Source organism: Diceros bicornis, chromosome 5, assembly GCF_020826845.1.
Source record: "Diceros bicornis minor isolate mBicDic1 chromosome 5, mDicBic1.mat.cur, whole genome shotgun sequence".
Lineage (NCBI taxonomy): Eukaryota > Metazoa > Chordata > Mammalia > Perissodactyla > Rhinocerotidae > Diceros > Diceros bicornis.
In genome coordinates this window covers 57,694,791-57,720,528 of record NC_080744.1, presented here as the reverse complement: position 1 = coordinate 57,720,528, position 25,738 = coordinate 57,694,791, and the positions used below count along the sequence as shown (strand labels likewise).

Genomic DNA, 25,738 nt, shown 5'->3' with positions numbered 1-25,738 from the left:
GTCGTGTATTTTTCCTTTTTTGCAGCCAGATTTACTGATTAAAATACCAATATATATTTATTTTTATTCATTTCACATGACTTAAAAAATTTTTATTAAACACAGCATCTGTAAAATTGCATGTCACTAAATGTGTCTTTTATTGGATCTGTAAATTTTTAGAGATGCTTTTTTTATGAGAAAGCAAGATAATGGTTAGAACAGGCTTCCGAGTCAGATATACCTGGGCTTGAAAGAAGTTCTAATGGTTAATGCTTGTGTGACCTTGGGCAAAATAAGATAATAATTTCTACTTATAGGGCTGTTTTGAAGATAAAATGAGATAATATATACAAAGTGCTTAGCAGAATGCCTGACACATAGTAAGCGCTCTGTTAAAAGTATTTTTTTTAAATAAAAAGGATCTCATCTATTCAAAATCAAGTACTATCAAGTTCTATTTTTCTCTCTCAAATTATTTACCCACGGCATTACTGCACTGGAGCATATTTGTGTTAAGTATTGCTGCAAAGCAACCTGAAAATTTAGTGGCTTAAAGTAATGATCATTTATTATTTCTCATGATTCTGTGGGTTGGTCTCACCTGGGCTCACTCACATGGATGCATTCAGCTGGAGGCTCAACTGGACTGGAAGGTCCAAGATGGCTTCAGTCACATGTCCAGCAGCTGGTGCTGGCTGTCAGCTGGGGTGCCAGTTCTTCTCTGTGTGGCCTCCCATGCTCCAGCAAGCTAGTCTGGCTTCCTTATATGGCAGTCTTGGGGCAGTGTTTACAAAATAAAAGATCAATTTAATACAAGGAAGGTAAAGCAAATCTTTTGTAGCCAATGACCTTGACAAGTTGTAAACTTCAGAAAAAAGAACGAAAACACAAGAAACTTGTATCAAGTTCTCTTGAGTTCTTTTCCCCAATATTAAGGATCAGCCACACCAGAGAGAGTACCCTGGGAGATGTGGCAATTTGTCAATACTGTTGTTAACAGTATTAAGTAAGAAAAGAATATAAGTTATTGTGGCAAAAATATCTAAAACAGGAATTCTTAACCTGGTGTCTGTGAACCTCTGACTTTTGTATATTGGCTCAGTTACTGAGAACGTTCACAGCTCTTCTCAGAGCTTCAAGAATCCTAAAAAAGATGAATAAACAACTAGTCTAAAGCAAGTGCCGTGCGCATAATACACATTCACTAAATTCACAGGGCCCTTCACACCTTGTGCAGGAATCCTCCTGCGCCTATAGTTCAGTCACACTGCACTTTTCCCCAATACCCAGATAATGCTCTTTCCTCATTTTTCTCTCCCAGTTTAAATGTCACCTCTTTGGTGAATCCAAGCAGGTCACTCTGTGGTCTGTGCAAAGGTTCAAAGCTTACAGTGATATCACATGATCAAATTAAAAACATATCTTTCAATATCAGAAACACTTTTTAAAATTACCATTAATTTGATTTGCTTTTAGTCACAATATTTAAGGTTTAAAATTTTAAATAACATTAAAGGAAGATATGACATTTTTATATTTATCAAAAACAGTATGGATTGAAAAATTTGACAAATATGACTGTAAGACCTAGAGATCAGGAGAAGCCAGAAAGAAATAAGAAGGTGAAATGAATCTGTTTTAGGGAGTTGCTTTCTCTGTACTTCAACCAACTCAGAGATATTCATTTATTTACCTTTATTGATCAAGGTGGAAAGTTAAGAAACAGGCTTAGGGCTCAGAACTATAGACAACCCCTCTTTTATTAGAGTGTAAAAAACTTTGATTTCTTTTTAAATTTTCCTAAATTCAGTGTAATCTCCAACATACACCATTTATGGCTGTTACAACAAAATTTCCCGATATGTCAGCACTACAGTCAGCCATCTGTGGAGCCGATGGAGCCAGTCTCCAAGACGGCTCCCAATGATCCTCACCTTCTGGTAGTTAGCCTTTGTGTAGGTAGTCCTCTCCCACATTGAATCAGGTTGGTCTGTGTAACCAATAGAATTTGGCATAAGTGATGGTATATGACTTCCAAGGCTAGATTATAAAAGACATTGTGGCTTTTGCCTTGTTCTCTCTTCAATCACTTGACCTGAGGGAAGCCATAGGACAGTCAAGCAGACCTATGGAGATGTCATGTGGTGATAAACTGAGACCTCTTGCTAAAAGCCAGCAAGTAACAGAGGTCTCTTGCCAACAGCCACATGAGTGAACCATCTTGGAATTAGATCTTCTAGCCCCAGTTAAGCCTTCAGATGACTAAAGCTCCTGCTAACAACTTGTCTGCAGCCACAGGGGAGAACCTGAGCTAGAACCACTCAGCTAAGCTGCTCCCATACTTATGAAACACAGAAATTGTGAGATGGGGTTATTTGTTACGCAATAGATAACTAATGCACGTTATACTAAATGAAAGAAGCCAGACACAAAAGGCCACATATTGTGTGATTTCATTTATATGACATGTCCATTAATAGGCAAATTCAAAGAGACAGAAAGTAGATTGGTGGTTGCCAGGGCCTGGGAAGAGAGAGGAATGGGGAGCAAATGCTAATATATAAGATTTCTTTTTTGGGTGAAGATGTTCTGGAATTGAAGGGAAGTACAACCTTGTGAATATATTAAAAACCACTGAATTGTACACTTTAAAAGGGTGAATTTTAAGGTATATGAAGTGTGAATTATATCTGAAATATACATATATTTTTACATTACAGACTTTGATACCTGGAAGTAGAGCACAGCCATAATAAAAACCTAAAATGTGGGAGTGGATTTGGAACAGAGCAATGAATAGAAGTTGGAAGAACTTTGAAAAGAGTGTTAGTGAAAGCCCAAAGAGCCTTGAAGAAATTGTTTAGAAGAATGATGGCCTTTGAGGAAGCTGCAGGTATGGACTTAAAGGAGAGAAAGGAAAATCATATTGGAAATTGGAGAAAAGGGGATTCTTGTTATGTAGTGGCAGGAAGTTGAGCAACAGTGTTGCCTGCAGGAACATAGAAAGTAGAAAACGTGCCTAATGAATTGGATGATCTAGCTGAGATTTCCAGACACAGTGTTGAATGTGCCTCCTGGATTCTTCTTGCTGCTTATACTAAAATGCAAAAGAGATAAGCTAAAGGAAGGACTATCAAACAAAAAGGAATCAATAATTGATAGTTTTGAAAACTCCCAGAGGGGCTGGCCGGTGGTATAGCGGTTAAGTTTGCATGATCCACTTCAGCGGCCCAGGGTTCACCAGTTTGGATCCTGGGCGCGGACCTACTCATGGCTCATCAAGCCATGCTGAGGCAGTGTGCCATATAGAAGAGCTACAACTCTAGAACTATGATATACAACTATGTACTGGCGCTTTAGGGAGGAAAAAAAAAAAAAAAAAAAGAGGAAGACTGGCAACAGATGTTAGCATAGGGCCAATCTTCCCCAAAACAAACAAAAAGCAAAGCAAAACAAAACAAAACAAAAAAAAAGAAAATTCCTAGATTCTCCAGATGGCAAATGATGCTAAAATTAAGAAATGGCTTCAAGGCAAAGATAAAATTTAGGGCACTTTCAGGAAAACATGGTCTAAAAATGAAGTTGAAAGTTGACTACAAAATCCTGTAAGACTGCAGAAAGGACCAAGACGGTGCCTCAGAGAGCTATTTAAACAATAGGGCTTATTAGAAGCTTAACAGTGTTTTCTCCAATGGGCTCAGCAGAATCCCAAGTTAGAGAGGGGCTTATTTTGAAGAGATTTTGGGTATGGCTTTTGTTTATTAGCAAGAACCCCAGTGAGATTTGTAGGAGACTCAGAAAGTTTTAAAAAATTATATTGGCAGTACCATTGCTAACTTGGACTGAAAGGAGACTGAAAGCAGAGAGTACAAAAGGGGCCTTTGGACCCCCAAACTTCTACAAGTAGAAAGCAGGCTGAGAAAACCACTCAGCTACAAACATATACTACCTTTCATGAAAAAATAACTCAGAGAGCAGAACCAACGGCCCAGAGAACAGAGCCAAGAACCAAGAATTATTCCTAATCAAGGAGCTGCCAACATGTGTCTGGTTGGATTTCAGAATTGCTATGACTCATGTCTTCCATTTCTCCACTTGTTGAACAGGAGGGTCTACAGCAATGATCCTATATATGTTGTACCATCGCATGTTGCACATGTGGGGAGCAAGTAACTTGTCTTTAGTTCACAGGTCTTTGGATCATTACTTGAGTTGCTAGACTTAAGGCACTACCCCCAAGGAGCCTCATCTACACCTAGACCTGATTTAGATGATAGATACTGGGCTTTGAGCTGATGCTATAATGGGATCAAATTTCTGGAGGATTTGGGAAGAGGTAAGTGTACTTTGCATGTGAGAAGGACATGAATCACTGGGGGCCAGAGGTCAGACTGTGGTAGCCAGCTTCGAAGATGACCCCCAATGATCTGCACCTCCTGATAGTCACACTCTGTATGATCCCTCCGACACGTATCAGGATTGGTCTGTGTGATCTAGGAAACATAGCAAATGTAGTGGTATGTGACTTCTGAGCCTAGATTATAAAAGACATTGACTTCTGCCTGACTTGCTTGCTTGCTTGTGCGTGCGCCTGCACGCTCTCTCTCTTTCAAACCACTTGCATTTCCTCCAGCCCCAGAGAAGCCTTTAGATGACTACAACTTCTTGTCTGCAACCTTATTACTTTGCCACCAGACCCACCCAAGTCAAGCTACTCTTGAACTCCTGAGCCTCAGAAACCATGAGATAATAAATGTTTGTTCTTTTAAACTGTAATAGATAACTAATATACCATTTCTCATAATCTTGTTTCTGCTGTCATATTAAAATAACACTATTGGGAGATTCCTGTTGAATGAGATTTTCTCTATATTATACATTCAAAAAGTACAGATTTTTATCAGAATATTTTATTTCAAGAGTTAACACTTTTTTCAAAAAGTAAAAACAATATAGTTACTTCCCTGAGTATAAAGAACTAATCCTACAATAAAAGACAATTACAAAATTAAGCCATTAGAAGTACATAATTCTCTGCATTCAATTATACTCTATTACAAATTTATTCTTAAAAATCTCATGTATTTTGGGACTTTAATGTTTCAACAAAACAAAACAAAACAGCTCATTTTGCACCTGTGATGCTAAGGTATGTCTGATCTGTCTTTATCAAATTCCAGAGCAATCTTTAAAGCAGTGCTATTGAGGCCAACAGATTGCATGTTACATATGATAGAAACAACTATTCCTCTTGGGGGAACCTTGTTATTTACAGTTTCTGCATCCAGTTCTTCAGGAAGGACCAGCAGGACACTACTAGCACCCACTGCACCTCCAGTATGTGAGGCATAATGCCGTTGCTTCCTACAAGAACCATATGTTTGCTTCTTTTCCACAACACCCCACGCCATTGCATATTTACCCTCTTTATCCCAAGACATCTCTGTGTTAGGGACTGGTGTCCAAATCATAACCATTGTTTCTGGTTTGAGATATCCGGGTAAAAGATTTTCATTTGAGTTCTTAAACAGCCCGACTTGGTAACCATACAGCATTGCATTCCCAAATTTCAGAAGGTCACCCACTGTAGACAGAAATCCACCACCAGCCCATTTATAGGAGTTATCCACGTAAGGTGTGTTGACAAGACGTCTCTTTTTATTGTAAACATAAAATCTAAAATGAAATAAGAATGGTCATTAACAATTTAATAGTCTATTATTGACTTTACACATGAAAATGATTAGGAAAATGTGTACATGAGATAGACTGTACTGCAATGTAGTGATCATACATTCTCAGAAACTAACCACTAATTTTCAGTATGACTCACATCCTGATCAAACAGATAACTGAGTAATTAAAGCATAGAAAGCGGGTTGTTTTTTCTATCGGCATGGCTTGCCCATGCTGAGTGTATCAAACTTTTAATACCTGCAAAAATGTATTGATTAATATTACACATGATATATTTGCCCCATGTATATGCAGAAACACCTATCATTTGGTAGATATTCCTAGTCCTTGGGCTCGATGAATCATGTGCCACATGTGAGTTTTATAACTAAAAGTGTACACATTGGGATGTTCAGGAATAAGGTTAATATTTGTAAGGAGACTACATCTCCTGCTAAAAAACCATAGAAATACCATGTATAATGATGTGATGTGGTACTTTCTTGGTGTAGTGGGAGAAGCTGGAGTTAGCAAACCCCATTTTGAATCCCAACTCTCACCCTTACTAGCTATGCTTATTTTATTTGACTAACAAACACTTATACAGTTCTTACTATGTGCCAGGCATTGTTCTAAGAACTATATAAATAAGAACTAATTTATTCTAGCAACAATGTTAGGAGGTAGATATTACTATAATTCCTATTTTACAGATGAGGAAACTGAGGCACAGAGAGTATAAATAACTTGCCCAAGGTCACACAGCTTGTAAGTGGCAGAGCTGGATTCAAACCCAGGCAGTCTGTTGCCTCTCTGCTTCTGTACCCTAATTTGTAAAATGGAGACAAAAGTATCTACTTTGCAGAGTTAGGAATATGTGTTTAAAACACTTTGCATATTTCTGGTAGGTACTGAATAAATGATAGCTGTTATTTACTCATGCATTCAACAGTCATTGATGGAGCACTTACTATGTGCCAGGCACTGTTTGGATGCTGGGATAAAGTGTTAAACAAAAGAGACAAAGTGCCTGACCCCATGAGGTTTCTAGTCTAATATGAGGAGACTGTATCATCAATATTAGTAAATTAAATGAAATAACAAAATAATTAAACAAAAAATGAAACAGCTCACAAGGATCCTTTCCTTCAAGATGCATAATAAAATGGTGCTGTTAGGTTTTCAGTTTGCTCACTGTCTCACCTCTAATGATCTTCATCTTCATGCTACCTTGGCTATTCATAAGCACTGTCAGACCTCAATCTCACCATCACTTTAAACTGTTTTATCCCTCAGGTCTGAGGAATTTCTTCGTATGACAATGATTTCCAATCCATCCAACTCTCCAACTGAACCTGCTCTCTGCCCTCATCGTGACCTCCATCTATTTCCCTTGACTATTACCAATTTTCTAAGTCTTTCAGTTCCTACTGATTTCACCTAATTTTCTATTGCAGCTTGAACTGTTATCATCAACCCTTTCAACTATTTCAGCTCGTGGTCTCACTAGCACATTTGGGTTCCTCACTCTTCAGATCTTATACTACACCAATCCACCAATCCTGAATAAATCTAGGTACCCCTTTCCTTGGTTCCTTATCCGCCAAGAAAGGCTGCAGAAATTCACATAACAAAGCTGAACTGACTGATATCAATTCATACTCTTGCTAAGGGTTTCCACTGCTGTTATCAATCTTTTCATTCTTTTCCTGGTTATTCCCTGGTATATAGTAGCTATTCCCAATCTCTTCCACCCTCAGTCCTCTACCCTACCTCAGGCCCAGTCAACAGATAAACTATATCCTTTGTTTTACTGAGAAGATTGAGGCTCTCCAAAGTGAGCTAGAAACTCCCATCTTTATCTTCAAATGTATTTACATCATCATCCATTATTTTTTCCTTCTCTCCAGTCACTTAAGAAATTTTCCTATTGTTTTTAAGACTAATTCTACTACCTACACCTTTGACTGCCTCTTTTTGCCTCTACAACCTTGTTCCTCCAGTTATACTTCCTAGATTACTTTATCTCCTTGCAGTCCATTCTCCATGCAGAAGCCAGAGATTGTGTCTCTCCCCCTTTTCCCAAACATCTGAAACTCTTCAATGGTTATCACTGTAAGGAGAATAAAGCCCAAATTTCTTACTATGGCCTACAACACAATCAATGGTCCAAAACAGAGGCAGTACCAACTCCCTAAGGGAAATTTTTGGAGGCAGTTTAGTTGTCACAATTATTAAAGGGCTCTTACTGACATTTAATGGATAGAAGTCCAAAGGTCCTAAATGTCCTGTGATATATGGAAAAGTCCCACACAATGGTGCATTCTCCCATATCCTGTAACACCTTCAACTATCCCACCAGATATTCATGTAAGTAAAAAATCTGTTTACAATTAGCTGAGCCTAGAACCCTCTCTATTTTATATAAAAACACAAAGTACTTTTTGCACATTTTCACTCTGCAATGAATTTTTCTTGAATGTAACCACTGTGTAAATTGAAGGAAGACCATACTTTATTTTGCTCAAAATGTTAGCCAGAGTTGGCCACCAAGGGCATGAGTTGAAGCACCAACACAATACACCTGTATTGGTCTGCATTTACAGTTGTCACATTTATAATTCCTTTACGTATTAAGTTGCATCTGACTTTATTATGTCTTCTAATGTTATCATGAGTAAACTTTAACATATTGAAATATCATTTATTGATTATAAATTATATTCCTTTTGTTTCTTTTTTATATTTTAGTTAGAGTATTGAGTGTAGTTTATATGATCTATGACTTCCATTTCAGGATATTAAAGGTGTTATGAAAAATTTGTTAAATTAAGGGGCAGTGGGTCTAACGGCATTGAGACTTACTGTCCAATGATTTATCCCCTGCTTACCTCACTGACCTCATCACTTACAACATCTTACCTTGCTTCTTTCACGCTAGACTTATTTCTGTATTTGCAACAAGGCAAGCTAGCTTTTCTTATCATTTATGTCTCAGCTTAACTGACATGGCCTAAAACCAATGTTTTTTAAATAGATCCCCCCATATCCTCTCCCTGTCACTCTATATCCCATTGCCCAATTTTATTTTTTTATAACAATATCTGAAATTCTTAGTTTACATGTTTGTCTGTCCCTTTCCAGGGAATGCAAGTTTCATAAGAGCAGGAACCTTATCTACCTTGTTCACTGATGATTCCCCTACCTAGAACAGTACTTGCCATCCACTAAGTGCTCACTAAACATGCTGAATACACGAAAGCATCATTTGCTGGCCAAATATTTAATGGAGACACCTTGCAAGGTACTGGAGAGACAAGTAAAACCAAACACTGTGGCTGCTCTCAAGGGGCTAACTAACAGTCTTGTTGGACAGTTCTTAAATTTCAAAGCACCACATGAATCACCTGAGGATTTTGTTACAATGCAGAGTCTGCTTCAGTAGGTCTAGGGAAGGGCCCGAATTTCTGCAATTCTAACAAGCCCCGGGGAGATACCAATACTGCTGGTCCCTGGACCACACTTTGAGTAACAGGTTGTGGGATGACTAGCAAGCTGGATGTGAGAAATCAAGAGCAAGCCGTGATGAAATGGCTGCTCACAGAGGCCAGGCTGGGGAGCAAAGTAGTTCAGTTTGGCTGAAGCAGAGAGCTAAAGGGGACAAGTGGCAAGAGATGATGCTGGAGGAGGAGACATGGGACAGGGGATAGGTCACAAAGGAGTTTCTGTGTCATGTCAGGAACTTTGACTTCTTCACCTTAGTTCACAAAATGCTCTAGTTTCCTATATCCTAAGGAAAAAAAAACTTTTATCTTTTTATCCTTGTTACAGCTTCCAGCTACCAGACCTATCTCTCTCCTCATTTACTGCCAAACTAAATAAAATAGTCCACACCTGCTGTTTCCATGCACTCATCCTCTCCATTCATTCAATTCCTTAAGATCTGGCTTCTGTTTCTCCATCACTGTGAAACAGCTCTCCTGTTGGTTATCAAGGATCTTCTAATTCCCTTTCCCTAATTCTCTTTTATCTTCTAATTACTCATCCTATTTGCCCTCTGTTGCACTGTTAACCAGCACTTGGCTGACACTCCCCTCAGGCCATTTTGCTCTCTCTCTCTTCTCACTCTCAATCCCATGATTCCCCATACCCTTCCAATCACCAGTGGTCCCAGTTTCCCAGGTCTTTTCTTCTACAGAGATAATTACAAATCTGCATCTGTACCACGACCCTTGACTCAAATTTACAATTGGATTTTCTACTAGCATTAATAATTCTCAACTTTGGTTTGGGAGAAAGGTAGGAAAGATGTTTATCAGAATCACTTGTAGGGCTCCTTCCTCCAAAAATTATACCCTTGCTTCAAAATTCGTAACTTTGGAGGGCCTGTGGGCATATATAGTTTGAAAAACGACTCTTCTTTCTTCCTTCAAGATTCTTATATGTCCCCTAAAAGTCCAAGTCATAATATTGGGTAAAGCAGAGGTGGCCTCAGATACGTGCTTTGAAGATAAAAAGAAGTCTACAGAGAATCTTAATATGCTCTCTTGAGAATCAATCACTGGATATACGGTCTTCTCATTTATCAAAGTGAACAGGTCTAAACTAATCTCTTCCTCCTCTCCATTAAAACCATGGTTGGGGGCCGGCCCAGTGGCGCAAGCGGTTAAGTGCGCGCGCTCCGCTGAGGCGGCCCGGGGTTCCCTGGTTCGGATCCAGGGTGCGCACCGACGCACCGCTTGTCAAGCCATGTTGTGGCGGCGTCCCATATAAAGTGGACGAAGATGGGCACGGATGTTAGCCCAGGGCCAGTCTTCCTCAGCAAAAAAAGAGGAAAATTGGCAGATGTTAGCACAGGGCTGATCTCCTCACACACACACAAAAAAAACAAAACCATGGTTGACTCTCTTGCCTTTAACTCTCACATCCAATAAGACACTAAATCCTATTATTCAACCTCTGCTTTGTGTCTTACCCTTCTCCCTTCCTTCTGTTCCTAGGGCCACTCCCACAGTTTAGGTCCTCATTACTTTCTGCCTCAATTCTGATTACACTTGTAATTCCAGTCAAGCAAATCTAAAAGAAGCTGCACAATAGAAACACCCTTTCACATTGAGAAATATATTTCTTAGAGTGAACTTCAAGTAAATATATTTCTTAGAGTGAACTTCAAGCTTGTAAACTAGGAGAGAACTACCAGAATATTTTGGCTAATAATCAGCTTTGTGTAACCTTCTTTCAACAGTAAATCATTTTAAATCACTTACATCAGGGCTGGAAATTAGGACTCCTCAGTCATTCCTCCTTTAAAATATAAAAATATGGAGAATTCTAGACTTTAATTTAGAATTCTAAACTTTAAGTAGGCAAATTCTAGACTTGTAATCTCTTGACTCCCTTTCACAGGGGACAAGTTAATAACCTTTCATGATAATATTATTTTTCAGCTGAATGATAAAACTTTACTGTTTCAAATTCTTAAGGAATTTCTGCTCTAAAAAGAATGGACTTCAGACATAAGTTCTTGAGTAAGTTACTGGGACACCTTTGTAACTGAGTAACTGATGGAATGATGATGCCAGATGACAAACAGCCTCTTCCTATTTATTTAAGAATCTCTACATTCTGCATAAGAACCATTATATAACTACAAAAATCTACATCTACAAACTTAGAAATTCAAATACTTTTATTTTTAAAATGCTTCTTAAGTGGCTTTAGAAACAATTATGCACCACATTGTATTTTATTGTTCTGAGAAGTTTAAAACCCCACAGAATTTAAAATGTATATTATAAAAACCAATCTCACTTTAACATTTAGCACTAACATTTGGATTGAACCTACTACTAGAGAGTCTGTTGGCTGAAGGCATAAAAAAGAGCTTCATAAGGAACCATGCTAAATTCTGGAAGATACTTTAGAAAATAAAGGTAATAAATAATAATAATAAAGCTAATAATGTAATGGCCAGATCTTTTTTTTTTTCAGTGAGGAAGATTGTCCCTGAGCTAACATCTGTGCCAATCTTCCTCTATTTTGTATGTGGGACACTGCCACAGCATGGCTTGATGAGCAGTGTGTAGGTTCACGTCCAGGATCTGAACCCGTGAACCCCTGGGCCGCTGAAGCTGAGCGTGTGAACTTAACCACTATGCCACCGGGCCGGCCCCATAATGGCCATATCTTTACTGTCAAAATACAGCAAACACTTCAGAAAACATTCATTTTATTTGGTTTTGGTCCCATCCAATTATAAAAGAGATTTTTGTTGCAAGTATTGTGCCAAACATATAGAAAATACAGAGTCCAACAATAAGCTAATGCATTGACTAAGGATTCCCCTATCAATAAATTGAGTATCTTTCAGTGGCAAGAACATTCACTCCATTCCCTTGTGGACGGTTTGCTTAAAGGGTTAGTTTACTTGCCTATACAGAATATATTTGCTATACAGAATCAATATAGCTATTTGCCTATATAGAATCAATGCTCCTATCTTTCCATTTTGAAAACCCCAATTTTATTCAGGACAACAATGTACTCTGCTAAAGACTAATTTCCCCACATCCCTTACAGCTAAGTGTGGCCTGTGGCTAAAATTCTGGCCAAAGAAATGTAAGGAGTATTTTGGGGTGGGATTCTGGGGAAATATCTTAAACAGGTGACAGACACTGGGAGGCACTATTTTAAATACATACATATACATAGAAAGAAATGATAAAAGAGGATAAATATTTACTCTTGGGATACAATAACTCTAAAAAGCCTTAGTCAGGACAGTATAAACATATAATTTATGATTATGACCAAGGAGTCAGGAGACTAACAAAGCTGGACACTTGGCTGGAAATTTCATTTGCTGCAAAATGATACTTTAAAACAAATGAATAGAAACATATGCATTTGCTAAGTTTTACTTTAAGGTTTTTTTATTTTTATACCTATCTTTGAAAAGATTCCTTTACTCCCTGAACTCCCCCAAATAGCTGATGCCTTTAAGCTCTTTTAAAATAATTATTACCAAAAAAAAAAAGAATCAGAGTTTTGGAGGCCCAAATACATAGTGTATCAAGTAAAATAAAAACAAAGCAAATGGACAGAACATTTTCCTAGGTGACAATATTTCCTTCTTTCCACGCCCTATTTATTATAGCAGCCCATCAAGGCTAACCAAATGAATCAAGTACCCCTGGAGCACCACTGGGTGCCAACAAAATCTAAAAAAACCCAGAGCTGACAGGAACCTTTAATAGCAGAAATGGAAGTCCACCGCCTTTTTTCAAAAAATGGGAGATAAAATGAAATTAACTCATCATCATATGCCTTATTTTGATTTTTGTGCAAGTCATAAATTAATCACTCATTAACAGCAAATGATAGCTGGCTTGCAGTCTGTACATTCATAGAGCCTTAATTTTCAGTTTAGAAAAGAGGCTCAATGATTATACACAATGTTCCTCTTCTCTCCCTCATATATAAATCTAGGCATTCATTTTTAAATGTCTATATCTAAATCAAAATAAGGTCGTGCATCTATGCCATCTTTACTAGAGAATCCTTTTTAGATTCAATTGACAACCTCTGGTATTTGTCAATTTTTCTCATGGTTTCCAGTAGAATATAATTATTGGATCTAAAAATAATAAACACTAGAGTATGAAGTGGTTGAGAACTACACGCCATTTAAAAAATTAAAATTCATTGCTTGCTGTTAACCTAATTTCTCTTCGGTCCAAAAAAATCTCTTTCAGGCTGATTTGCAATGCACATTAAACCTTTTAAATAAGCTAGTAATTTAAAAATGGTAATTTAATTAAATACAACAGAAGGCTGAACAAAACTAATGTGGGGATAGGAAGATATAAAGTTAAAAACAATTCCACCATTTCATCTATTTCAAGTACCATTAAGCCATTTAAAGCATGTACTAACGGAAATATGCAAGGTAAAAGTAACAGTTGATTTGTTGAATGTTACCTTTCCAACAAACTAAATAATAATAAGAGTAAAAAGGAAAAGAAAACACCATAACCGTAAAACTCATTTTAGTCATTAGCCTCACGATTCTCTCCCAATGCCCCTTTAAAACTTTTAAAAATTACTAACAAAAGTTATGATAAAGTTTTAGTTCGATACATTTCAATGAAATGACTTCCAAACTTTTACAGTGGAGAAATATGGCAGGTACCACCTCAACAAAGCGATTAAAATTACCATCACCAATAACGGGACAAACTGACATCACGTGACTTCTGCGAGACACAACGACTAAATGTAATGTGTGATCCTGGACTGGATCCCGGACCAGAAAAAAAAGTTTTTTCTTTACTTTCGCTATAAAGGACATTACTGGGACAACTGGCAAAATTTGAATAAGGTCTGTAGATTTGATAAAAGCATTGTGTCAATGTTAATTTCCTGAATGTCCTTGTTTTTAGAAAATACACATTTAAGTACTTACAGGTAATGGGATATCATATCTGCGACCTATTTCCAAATGGTTCAGAAGAAATAACATATAGATAGACAGATAAAGCAAGTGTGGTAAATGATAACATTTGGGCAATCTGGGTGAAGAGTATACAGGAATTCTTTGTACTATTCTTGTAATTTTTCTATAAGTATGAAATCATTTCAAAATAAAAGGTAAAACAAAAAATAATAAAAGGTAAACAAGCAAACAAAGCATTAGCTAAAACATCTAAGAAAGGGATGACTGAAGAGCAAATTATAGATACCCATGATGGGTATAATTTTGGTTTAATTATTCATGTGCTTAAATTATTATTGCTATCATTTATCTAAGGATCTTGGGCGTACTTTACAAATACGTTTTATTTCCTTCACTTTATAGATGGAAAAACAGACATGTAGAAAAGCTCTCAAAATCTGGCAAGTTGATTTTGGAATGAAGAAAAGGAAAATTTGACTTTTAATTGATAACATAGCGTTAAGATGTGATATAGCTAGACACACCAGAAGGTATTCATTTACCTTGCTCTATTGTAAATCACTGGCTCATTTTCTTCCTGCACAGTTGTCAGCATATCCAAGTCATGGAATATTTTCTGCATATAGTCCAAATATTTATATCCTGAAGCTCTTTCTACTATGGCTGCCAGTAGGGTATAGCCAAAAGTTGAATACAAAAACTGACTACCTTGAGACATCATTGCGAGGGGGAAAAAAAAAGAAAATGCTTCATTATTATTTAAAAACATGTAAAATATTTTCCCACTGAAAATTGGCATACCTTAAAACTGGAATATTTTCTTCAGCTTTTAGAAAAACATCATGGATGATATATTAAATTTAGTCAACTTTGCAATGGCCTTACTTATTCCATGTCTCTAACATAAGAATAAAATGATGATCAATATACTTTAAATTTCATATGAATCTATTCCTTTCTATGATAATGAAATAAGCAAATAAATCCTACCTCAAAACAAAACAAAAATCCTTCAAACTGGCAACAAAACAGGAAGGGAAAGAAAAGCAAATATGGTTTCTTGAGTCAATTGTCTTGTTCCTAATATACTACTACCAGTTGTTTAAGGCATAAATAGTTGAAAAGTTATTTAAATAAAATATACGTAGGTAGAAGGGCCATGTTTCAAATACATATTCAAATATATATATTGTTTCAAATATATGCCTTTATATCATTTTGGATTCTGGAAAAGTAGATTGTATGATCTGTACTAAAAATGGACAGGAATCTTATTTTTTAAGATAAAAATCCATAATTATATTCTTTGCCCTTATTAATTGTACCTATATAATATCTATTCACAGTAAAAACAACTATTAAAATGAAAATGGAATGAAAGTAAATAAACCTATGGTAAATTTAAAGATATTAAGTGGTTCCAGTAGGCATCACACCAAAAAATATACGAAAACAAAGATAATTATTTTTATAGATCAGCTTTTTGGGAAATAAAATTAAGTTGATGAACACTAATTTCTTTAAGGAATGAAGGTACAAAGTTGAGCAATTTAAATTCTAACTAAATACTAAAATATCAGCAATACTTTATTATGTCCTCTTTGGTCCAGATTTTACTTGGAGAACTATTATCATTCCAACATTACTCCATAATTTTTCCACAAATATCTTGATACTGAGAATCTACTAAATGACTGGGTAGCCTCCAGTGAGGCTAAATCTAAACAACTAGCCACCTAGATGCTAGGATGTGTTAAGAACTACAGACAAAAAGGCTAGCACTTGACTGACAACAAAATCCATGCCACAATCATCCACCACATCGAATGCACTCAGGGTGGTATTATTTTGGATTTTCTGAAAATTAATACTTCAATAATGATGACTTTGTTAAGAGAAGGAATTAACACTCACCAGGTTTAAAGAACAAAGGATCATTTTTAAATAATCTTAGGGATTCAATTGAATTTTCAAACTTTTCTTTCAAATATAATTCGCCTTGTTCAAAATCATTCTTTTTCTTGCCAGGTTTTGAATTCCGGCCTTTGGCTTCATTATCCTGCTCTATCTTAGCTTTAGCAAAGTCATTCTTTTCATTACTTTTGCCTCCTTTTTCTTTTAACTCTTTTTCATGGTCAGATTCCATCGTCCCTTTCATCATCTTCAAGGCTTTATAAGCTTTCTCTTCTTTCACCTTTTTCATGTCCTTTTCATAATGACGAATTCCACTTAAATGGGAAATCAATAATCTTGTTGTGACAGAAACCTAATTGTAAAAACATGAAAACGCAACTACATTATGAAATTGTACAATAAAAAGTTAGTAGCCTTGGAATAATGCATCAGTAATTAATATTTTCCATTTTAAATGGCTGCTGGAAAAATATATACAGATCTTTAGCCTTAAATTTCAGAAAAATACCCACTTGATTATCATCTGGATTAAAAAAAAACTTAATCCTTTAACAATAATTAAAAACAAACCAAAGAATCCTATGAAACCTTTTAAACCATTTAACATGCCATTAGTAAAATGAACTGTGAGTTTTGTTACCTTTTCACCTTCATATTCTTTTTCTGGGAATTCAGGAACATAATGTTGTACTGGAATATCAAGATCCAGTTTCCCCGCTTCCCACAATTTGGCAAGAGCAACCATGGTGAGGCTTTTGCTGATACTGGCAATTCTCATAACTGTCTCCGGTTTGCATGGTACACGGTTCTCAACATCAGCATAACCTAAACCTTTAGGAAAAAACAAAGCAAGAAGTCACTATTAACAGGCTTCATGGTCAAAGGATTCTTGAAAAACTGAAATAATACTATCTTAAAACATCCTGCGTATTTATCTAAAGGAAAAGATATTCCACTTTTATAAGTTAACTAAAACTGAACATGTAAGGGATGAGAGTCTTAGCAACACTAACAACAGTAAATCTAACAATTTAACCTCATAACTAACCTGAATTGTATCCTGTGCGCAATAGTAATTTTATATCTGATTCAGACATTAATTTTTCTTAGCTTAACTAAATAATTTAGTTATTCCACATTTTAAATAAATTACATTCTTTAAAGAAAACATCATTTTTTCAGATTATATTTATTCTTGATTTTTTAGTGAGTTTCCACTGAATTCCTTAAAATAGCCACCCAATAAAAATGAATGTGAAAAGATGTCCTGCAAACCCAATCTAGCTAACCATCAATTTAATTCAGTTGCAAATTAGAAGAAAAACAATGTATGACTAATTTAAAGCTTCTTCCAGAAAATTTTTTAAGTTTGGTTTCATCTTCTGGACAGGCTGAAAGTGTGGAAATCTAACTAAAAGATATAAATAACTGAGATTTGAAAAGAAAGAAAAGGCGTACAATGATTGTTTTTAAACTGTTAAATGTGGATTATGCTGAAAAACATTTGCATAAAAACAAAGAGCTCACCCATAAAGCTGACATTTACATTAATTTTTGATTACAATAGTTTCATAAATTCGGTATCTCGATTAGACTATACTTATACTTGGGAGAAGAATCATTTTTCTTTAAATTCAAAAACCTACTGCTACCATAGTAAGGAGTAAAGTACTACTTTCTTTAAATGATGTCTGAAACAGGATTTCCTAAAAGTACAGCTCCTCAAAGCCTGGATGACCAGTTGGACCAATTTGTGTGCAATGGAGAAGTAAATCAAGTTATAAAATATGCTTTGATAAAAGTATCATAAAATGATTAGAAATCCTCCTCCCAAATCTTATAGCTTTTTGTTTGAAAAAGTAGCGGACACCTCTAACTCGTCAAAAAAAGTAATAAAGTATATCGTAAACTCATTAAGGACAAGGCATCGTGTATATCCGCAGTACTTAGTACAGTGCATCACAGAGAATAGGGGACTCAATAAGTTTTTGACTGAATTAAAAAAGAAAAACACAAAATTCTGATGTTTTATCTATTCATAAGGGTTATCTACAAATACGCAGTTAACAGATGGTGCTATACACAACTTGCAGAATAAATCCAGTCCTTATAGACAAGTAGGGGTAGAAACAAGTCATCTTTAGGACTGCAATTTATTCATTAAAGTCATTTTAAATCTTGCTGTGTATAGAAAACTCGATTCTTTATTGTTAGACACGTTTGCTCTACAACACGTGTGGCTTTAGGTAAACTGAACAGCATTTCATGGGATTCATGCCAAGCGGTAAAACATCAAGATTTCATTCACCAGCTGGCACAAAACAAGCCACTAAATAACACTTTTCTGAGCCCACCTTCTGACCAGACTTCTTTTCCATCTACAGAGACTCCAACCACTATGCCTGGTGCGCCCACCTCATCCTAAGAGCGAAGGGGAAAGAATGGACAGTTCAAAGACAGGCCCAATAACCTTGCCCCTCGGCCAGCGCTTTCCTCCGGGACCTCCCCCAGGCCCGGCCCCGCCCCTGGGCCCGGGCCCCGCCCCCTATGCTCAGGCCGGCGGGGCGCTAAGGGCGAGAGGTGTGCGCTGTCGGCACACAGAGGGGGAAGGGGCGGTCCCCGAGGCGGGCGGTCCCCTCCGTCCCGACTTGGGCAACCCCCCAAGAGCTTCTGACCGTGGCTGTGCGGTCGGGAAACGGGAAGTGTTTCTCAGAAGCCGACCGCGGGCATCCCACCGCCCGGGGTGGGGTCCGCTCGACCCCAGGAGAAGACCACCCGATGAGGGGCCCCAATCCGAGGTGACGCCGGGGGTGGGACGCCGGGTACCCGGCCGCCCACGCCCCCCGTCGCCGCACCTTGATCCGGTGCAGCAGGTCGCGGCTGCTCTCGATGGCTCTGGCGAAGCGCCTGGAGGCGGGCGGCGCGGGGGTCTGCGGAATCCACGGGGCGAGGGACTGTTCCTGCGGCGCCAGCGGCTCGGCCTGAGGCAACGGCTCGGGGTCGGGGGCCGGCGCGGGGGCCGCGCCCCTCAGTCCGCCCGCCAGCTTCACCCCGAGCGCCAGCCCCAGCCCCAGCCCGAGGCCCCCGACCCAGCCGGGGCCGAGCGGCGGCAGCCCGGCACGCTGGTGGGCCCCGCGCCACCCGCTGCCCCCGGCCCAACCCCCGGGGGTCGCGGCCCGGGCAGTCACGGCTGACAGGAGCCGGTACATGGCGTCTCTGGCGAGCCGGCAGCCTCGGAGCTCGCGCTGGCCGGGCGGGCGGCGGAGGCGCGTGGAAGGGAGGGGGGGTGGGGGGGGGTGTGACCGCCCTCAGACTCTAGCAGTCGACGGCCGACGGCAGGAGCGCCGATCGCATCGAGCCCTTCCTCCTTTCCTGTTTTGCCCCTTGGCTCGCCTCTCCTTTGAGATTTCTTCGTCTCCACCCCCATTTCTTCCCCCTCTGCCTCCCCTGGGATCAGGTGTCACCTCGTCAGAGGAGCCTTCCTAGTCCCCGTCGCCATGGCTGCTCTCGCCACACTTTGACCCCCAGCTCGGACACCTCCTTAATAACACTTAACACTTTGTTTCATTGAACTAATCTGATCCCTTAACACACCGTGACCTCTTTGTAGAGCCATGACTTTTGCTTCTGGATCCTCAGCTCCTGGAACAGCGCCTGGCGCCTGGCACACAGCAGCTGCTCACGGGGCATCTCTTTTCCCCTCGAACTCTTCTGTTTTCTCTTTTGCCACCTCCGTTCTTTGTCTCATTTCAGCTCCTTCCATTTCCCTAAGGCCCTTTTAACTTCTAGAGGTCTAGCTCCACATCACATCAGACATATTAAGTTATATCCAGGGCTTATATTTTTAAAAAAATCTTTTGCTGTATAAAAGAAAGTTTAAAAAAATTTTTGCACTTGAAAAATTTCCATCCAAAAGTAACTCGTATAGTTTAGTTAGCTATGATTTCTGACATCTGTGCGTATTCAGAGATTCTTGTGAAATAAGAAATCTAACCTGTCAACGAATAAGAGGCATAAACTGCAAGAGAAGCAAAAATTTTATTTGAGATCTCAAGAATTGCACTTCTGGGAGTCTGACAGATTCAGGTAGAAACCCAAATAGTGTCCCACTAGGGAGTAAAAGCCAGGGGCTTTTAAAGGCAAAGAAGGGAGGTTGTATTACAAAGAATTTTAACTGGAGTTTGAAGCAGAGAGCTAGTCTTGGCTAAACATTGATTGACTATTGATTTTATCTTCAGAAAGTCCACAATCCTCAGTCTTTGTGATCAGGATGTCCGTTCTCCTGCTGGCTTCTCAAACTATGGTTTGTAAAACAATTGCCATTTTGGCCCAGTCCAAAGATTTGGCCCAGTCCAAGGTTCAAGACAGCAAGGCAGTTTCTCTGGAAAGGTCGCTCTGACTCAGTTTAGAATGGCTCCACTATTTGTCAATTTTGACAAACCTCAAATTGCTACAAAATGTAAAATGTGTATAATCCTAATTGAACAATTAATGACACAATGTTAATTTTGAAGATAATTAAACATCCATTCTAATTTTACAATTTCTACTTATACTTTGGTATATATATAAATTTCTTAAAGATTTTTGAAAGCTTGTAGGCCTTAGGTACTGGGGCATTATACCCAATGTGTAAAATGATTCTGTCTTTCCTTGCAGGTGGAATATATATAGAGAGAGTTCAAAGACTTCAATTGACAACCTGTTGTCTGGAGAAAAAGCTGTAAACATCTTGAGCTAATAATTGTTTAATTAGAGGACAAGGTAATAATGGTAACTACCTAGTCAGAAGATACTGGGGCTAAATAATTATAAGGTGCTGAGGCTGCTCACAAGTCCCACAACCCCCAAGAGATCAGGGTCTCTTAGGACCCAGAGGGTTTGGCAGTGAAACTCACCGAGTTCCCTAGAGAATCACCTGCAGTTAGGGTGTACAGGTGCACTCTGTCAAGATGGTATTGGAGATTGCCATCATGGGGGTCCCCACATGTCATGTCCAACCACAAGGCAGTGAGAGAAAAAATATAAAGAGAAAAATGTAAAAGACATAGCCAGTGGTGGTTACAATAAGTGTGTATTTTATCATTCTTTTAAAAACTGTACATATATATTTTATGCACTCTTCTGTGTGTCTTTTTGGATCAGAAATGGAACAGAAACACAGAGCCACATAGAGAGCAAAAGCCAAGGTCCTGGTGGACTTCCACCATTTTAGAATCAGGTAGAGGCCACTCAAAGTATGGCTTCTGTGAAGGTAACAGGGAATAAAGATTCTCCAGGCAAGCCCAATGCCTAGGAGGCAACCTGACCGAGCAACTGGCAGACGTGTTGGCAGGATCTTTACTATCACTGTGGGGCAAGAACCCAGAGCTCCAATATTTTAGCTGGCTCTGGACTGGGAGCCAGATAAACTAGATGGAAGAAAAGTAAGCCACTAGACAAGGAGAGGAGTGGGAAGACAGAGAGAGGAAAAGGAAGAAGGAAAGAATTTTTCCACTAAAAATAAACCTGCAAAGCAAATTACCAAAACACATGAAGGAAAATATTTCTAAGAAAGGTTGGCAACAAAATCAATAATCAAAAAGTGAAATCAGTGGCCCGCCCCGTAGTGGAGCGGTTAAGTATGCGCACGCCACTGCTGGCGGCCAGGGTTCGGATCCCGGGCACGCACTGAGGCACCGTTTGTCAGGGCACGCTGTGGCAGTGTCCCATATAAAGTGGAGGAAGATAGGGACAGATATTAGCCCAGGGCCAGTCTTCCTCAGCAAAAAGAGGAGGATTGGCATGGATGTTAGCTCAGGGCTGATCTTCCTCACACACACAAAAAAAAAGTGAAATCACCTCAGACAAATGAAAGCAGTAGAACAATCTACAGGAAAAGAGAAAAAAAGAGGCCATTCCCTTTTAAAAAAAAGATGAGTTAATGGAAAACAAAATAAATATGTTTTTTTCCCCAAAGAATTCTCAAAGGGAAAAATGAATCATAATATTCACAAAACAAACAAGGAATTATGAAACAAAAATAGAAATAAATGAAACAAGAACAAAAGGATATGAAAAAGAGCTTATCAGAAATTGTGGAAATAAAAATCATGAGAGCTTTAAAAACAGCCTCTCTCTGAAGCTGGAAGTGCAAATGTGGTGGGCTGCCTCAGAGGTCAGTTGTTGTTTTCCCTTAGTGTTTACTTTTGCAGGCTAAACTTCTCCAGCTACGCTAACCATTCTTCATATCTCAAGGTTTCCAGGCCCAAAACTGGCTCTAAGAACTACATACAGTGCTGGAGAGTCAACCAGCACTGTTACATTATGTAAATAATGTAGTCAAACCCAGCTTCCCTTCCGTATCATGTACTTGTGAGATTGATTTAACATATATCTATGTTAACTTTTATCTTACTGGTTTTGACTTAGTATTTTCATGGTATTATTTTTAATCTAAATTCTGTTTGGGGCTTTATCATAAACCTTTCAACTTTCATATCATCTGCGAACAAAATAGGCAAGACTTCTGTCTTATTCAAAATATTGAATAGGGCTGGACCTCAGACAGAACCCACTAGTACACCAGTAGGAACTTCTCTCCAGGGGATCAGAGGTCCTGTAGCCAGTACTCTTTTGAAGTGGTTGTTCAAACAGGTGGGAGCTCATCATTGCTATTCCGTGACCCAGAGATACTGCTTCTGTTTCCTCTCCGTTTTTCCTCTTCTGAATGTTTTCCTTTGTCCTTTTGACCTCAGGTTCTTTGAAGGCTTTTGCAGAACCCTGTTTTTAATCATCCAACACATATTTACGGGTATCTGCTCTTTGCCAGACAAAGTTGTTGCTGAGGTTACAATGGTGACTCAAAAAAGACACCATGACAGTCTCAGCTGTCCTGGAACTTACAGGCTGGAAGGTAACAAAGTCATGACTCACATAAACACAAATAAATGTAAAATCCCACTGTAATAAGTGCTGTGAAGGAGAGATGCATAGTGTGTTGAGAGGTTATAATGGTGAGATTTCATTTAGTCTGAGAAATCAGGAAAGGTTTTCCTAATTAAGTGAAATTAGATCTAAGACCTTGAGCAGAAAGAGAGAGGAAGTGTTCCATGCAGACGAATCAGCAAGTGCAAAGGCTCTGTGGTGGGAGGGACGATGTTTCATTTAAGGAATTAGAAGATGGCCATGGCGGCTGCTGTGGAGAACTAAGGGGAGTGAGGTGGGGGTGAGGCTGGGAACCTCAGGACCTCCTTCCCCTGCTGTTTCTTTGGAAGAAGGAATACTCTTCTAGAGCTGCTTCTAGGCACGAGTTCTGTTCAACTATATCTCACTATAGTATATACTGTATTATAATATCTAGTATTATGAAATACTATTTGTTTTCTTGGGTTAACATTTCAAAATTCATCACTCATACTCTGTGCTTTGGTATGTCGACATCAGAGGTCATAAGTATTACTGTTAATCATCTTCCTGCCCCACCTTCCTACCCCAAGAATTACAGAGCACTTCCTCCTTCATGCTGCTACTTTGTCACACTTGTTCCTCATACTATCTGGTTTTAAAGTTTTCTTTGGGTGGTTTATTCTTTTATCCCTAAAATTTAGATGAGGGTACATTCATTTTGGATAGTAGCTTGGGTGTATCTATTAACTATTAAAAAATGCTTATAACTCATGATCCACAACACCATTTTTAGGTTATATATTCTAGAGCTGTGATTTTCAAAGTATGGTCCTTGGACCACCATCATTAGCACCACCTGAGAACTTGTTAGAACTCCAAATGCTCAGGTCCCACCCAGCTCCAGTAAGTCAGAAACGCTAAGAGTGGCACAGTGGCACAGCAATCTGTGATTTTAAAAGCCCACTAGCTGATTCTGATACAGGCTAAAGTTTGAAAACTACTACTCTCAAGAAATATCTGCACACATTGCATCAGATAACTTTTGCTGTAAAACAACAACTATTTATTTAGCTCACAGCTCTCCAGGTTGACAACTTGGGCTGGACTCAGCTAGGTAGTTCTGATTTCCTCTGGGCTCAGTCATTGTCAGCAGTCTGCTGCTGGGTTAGCTGGGGGCTGGCTGGTGTAAGATGCCCTCCGCTGACAGCTCAACTCTGTTCCGTTTGGTTTCTCTTTCTCCAACAGGCTGGCCTGGGCTTGTTGGGCCAACTGGGTGGCTAGACAGAGATCCAAGAGAGAGAAAGCAGAAGCATTCAAGATGTCTTGAGGCGGAGGCTTGGAACTGGCACACTGTCTTGTCTGCTGCATTCTATTGGCTGAATTAAGGCCAAGGTCATCCTAGATTTAAGGGGAGGAGAAAAGGATTTTACCTTTTGATGAGAAGAGCTACAAAAATCACATTGTAACGTGTGTGGATACAGGGAGGGTGGAGAATTGTGACCCTTTTTTACAGTCTTCCACACATGTGCATATAGAAACAATACAAGGCTGTTTATTGCAGCATTTTTGATAATAACAAAACATTGGAAATGACCTAAATACCCATCAATAAGGGAATGGGCAAATTGTGGCACATTCATACCTTGGAATACTATGTATCCATTGAAAGGAATGAGGTAAGTCTCTTTCTAGGTCAACTAGAAGAAATATAAAGCAAAATATTTTTAATTAAAAAAAATACTGAAGAGCAATTTGTACAGAATAATACCATTTATATATTTTTAAAACCTACACAATATTACATATTTTTGATGCATACATATATATGTTTATAAAAGTATTTTAGAAGATTTAGAAGTATATACATCTAACTTACAGCAGTGATTACTCTCGGGGAGTGGGAGAGGAGGCAAGAATTCAAAGTGGTGGTCAGAGAGGATTTTAGCTTTATCTGTTAGGTTCTCAGTTTTTTCAAAAAAGAATACATTTATATGTATTCTGTGAAATTAAAACTAAAAAAATAAAACATAAGTTTGGTTGGAAGCCCATTTCAGGGTAAGTCTCTTGTCTGACACATTATTCCAGGTCTGTGTGAGATTCTGTAATAAACTCAACCACATTTAGTGAAGACTGCTGTGTTCTATGCACTGTGCTAGGTGCTAAGGGCTCTCAATCCTGTGCCAAGTTCCCACCATTTTAGTCTCTAATCAGTTTCTTACCCATATCTTCAAAGTCTTTGGTGAGAAATTCCAGGTTTTTTCTGACTGCATCATGGATTCCCATGTGTATCAGTAGAAAAGGGCTGTGATTGGTGGGCTGTTACCATATCTGGATCTGGGAAGATGCACACCTCCCAGTGAACCTTGTCATGATTAAACGTAATGGATGTCATCCTTTAGCAACTATGTTAGCACTGTCATTCATTTTCATCCCATCCCTATACCCTCTTGCAAAACCCCTTCTCGGCTTGTTTCCAAAGCTTTTGTTGAGCAGAGGGCAGAAGGCCATGTGACCTGTCCATACTTGCCACAAATGACTGGATGACAGGTAAACCCTTACCCAAGTTCAGCCAAATTAGATTTTCTCTCCCATAACTTTGTAACTGAACTGTGGTACAGGAATTTTGGTCAGTCTTTCTTGAGTGCTTGCGCTGGTGGATCCTGGAGGACAAGATGGCCACCTTTTTCCTCATGCTCTGGGAAATAGAGAAAGCTGGTCTACAGAGAAGAGAATGAGACAGATGTGAAGAGATGAGAGCCATGCTGCAAGACGCACAGTTAGTTAGTTAGTTGGCTAGACAGTTCATTGAGAATTGGAGCTGCT

At 38.7% G+C, this 25,738-nt stretch overlaps 1 protein-coding gene across 4 annotated transcripts; it reads right to left on the bottom strand.

Moving 5' to 3' along the window:
• Positions 1 to 594: 594 nt before the first annotated feature.
• LACTB (lactamase beta) lies at positions 595 to 19,258 on the bottom strand. 4 transcript variants are annotated; one of them, XM_058541770.1, is made up of 6 exons: positions 18,883 to 19,258; positions 18,382 to 18,448; positions 16,668 to 16,858; positions 16,028 to 16,379; positions 14,656 to 14,821; positions 595 to 756 (listed from the first exon to the last, which is right to left on the bottom strand). In XM_058541770.1, the coding sequence occupies exons 1-6, from the start codon at positions 19,234 to 19,236 to the stop codon at positions 681 to 683; spliced, it is 1,206 nt and encodes a 401-aa protein (XP_058397753.1). In that variant the 5' UTR covers positions 19,237 to 19,258; the 3' UTR covers positions 595 to 680. The 4 variants fall into 4 exon arrangements, with proteins under 4 accessions (XP_058397753.1, XP_058397751.1, XP_058397755.1 ...); XM_058541768.1 differs by lacking the exon at positions 595 to 756 and adding an exon at positions 4,860 to 5,658 and having other exon boundaries at positions 18,883 to 19,254; XM_058541771.1 differs by lacking the exon at positions 595 to 756 and adding an exon at positions 7,802 to 10,962 and having other exon boundaries at positions 18,883 to 19,257.
• Positions 19,259 to 25,738: the final 6,480 nt, after the last annotated feature.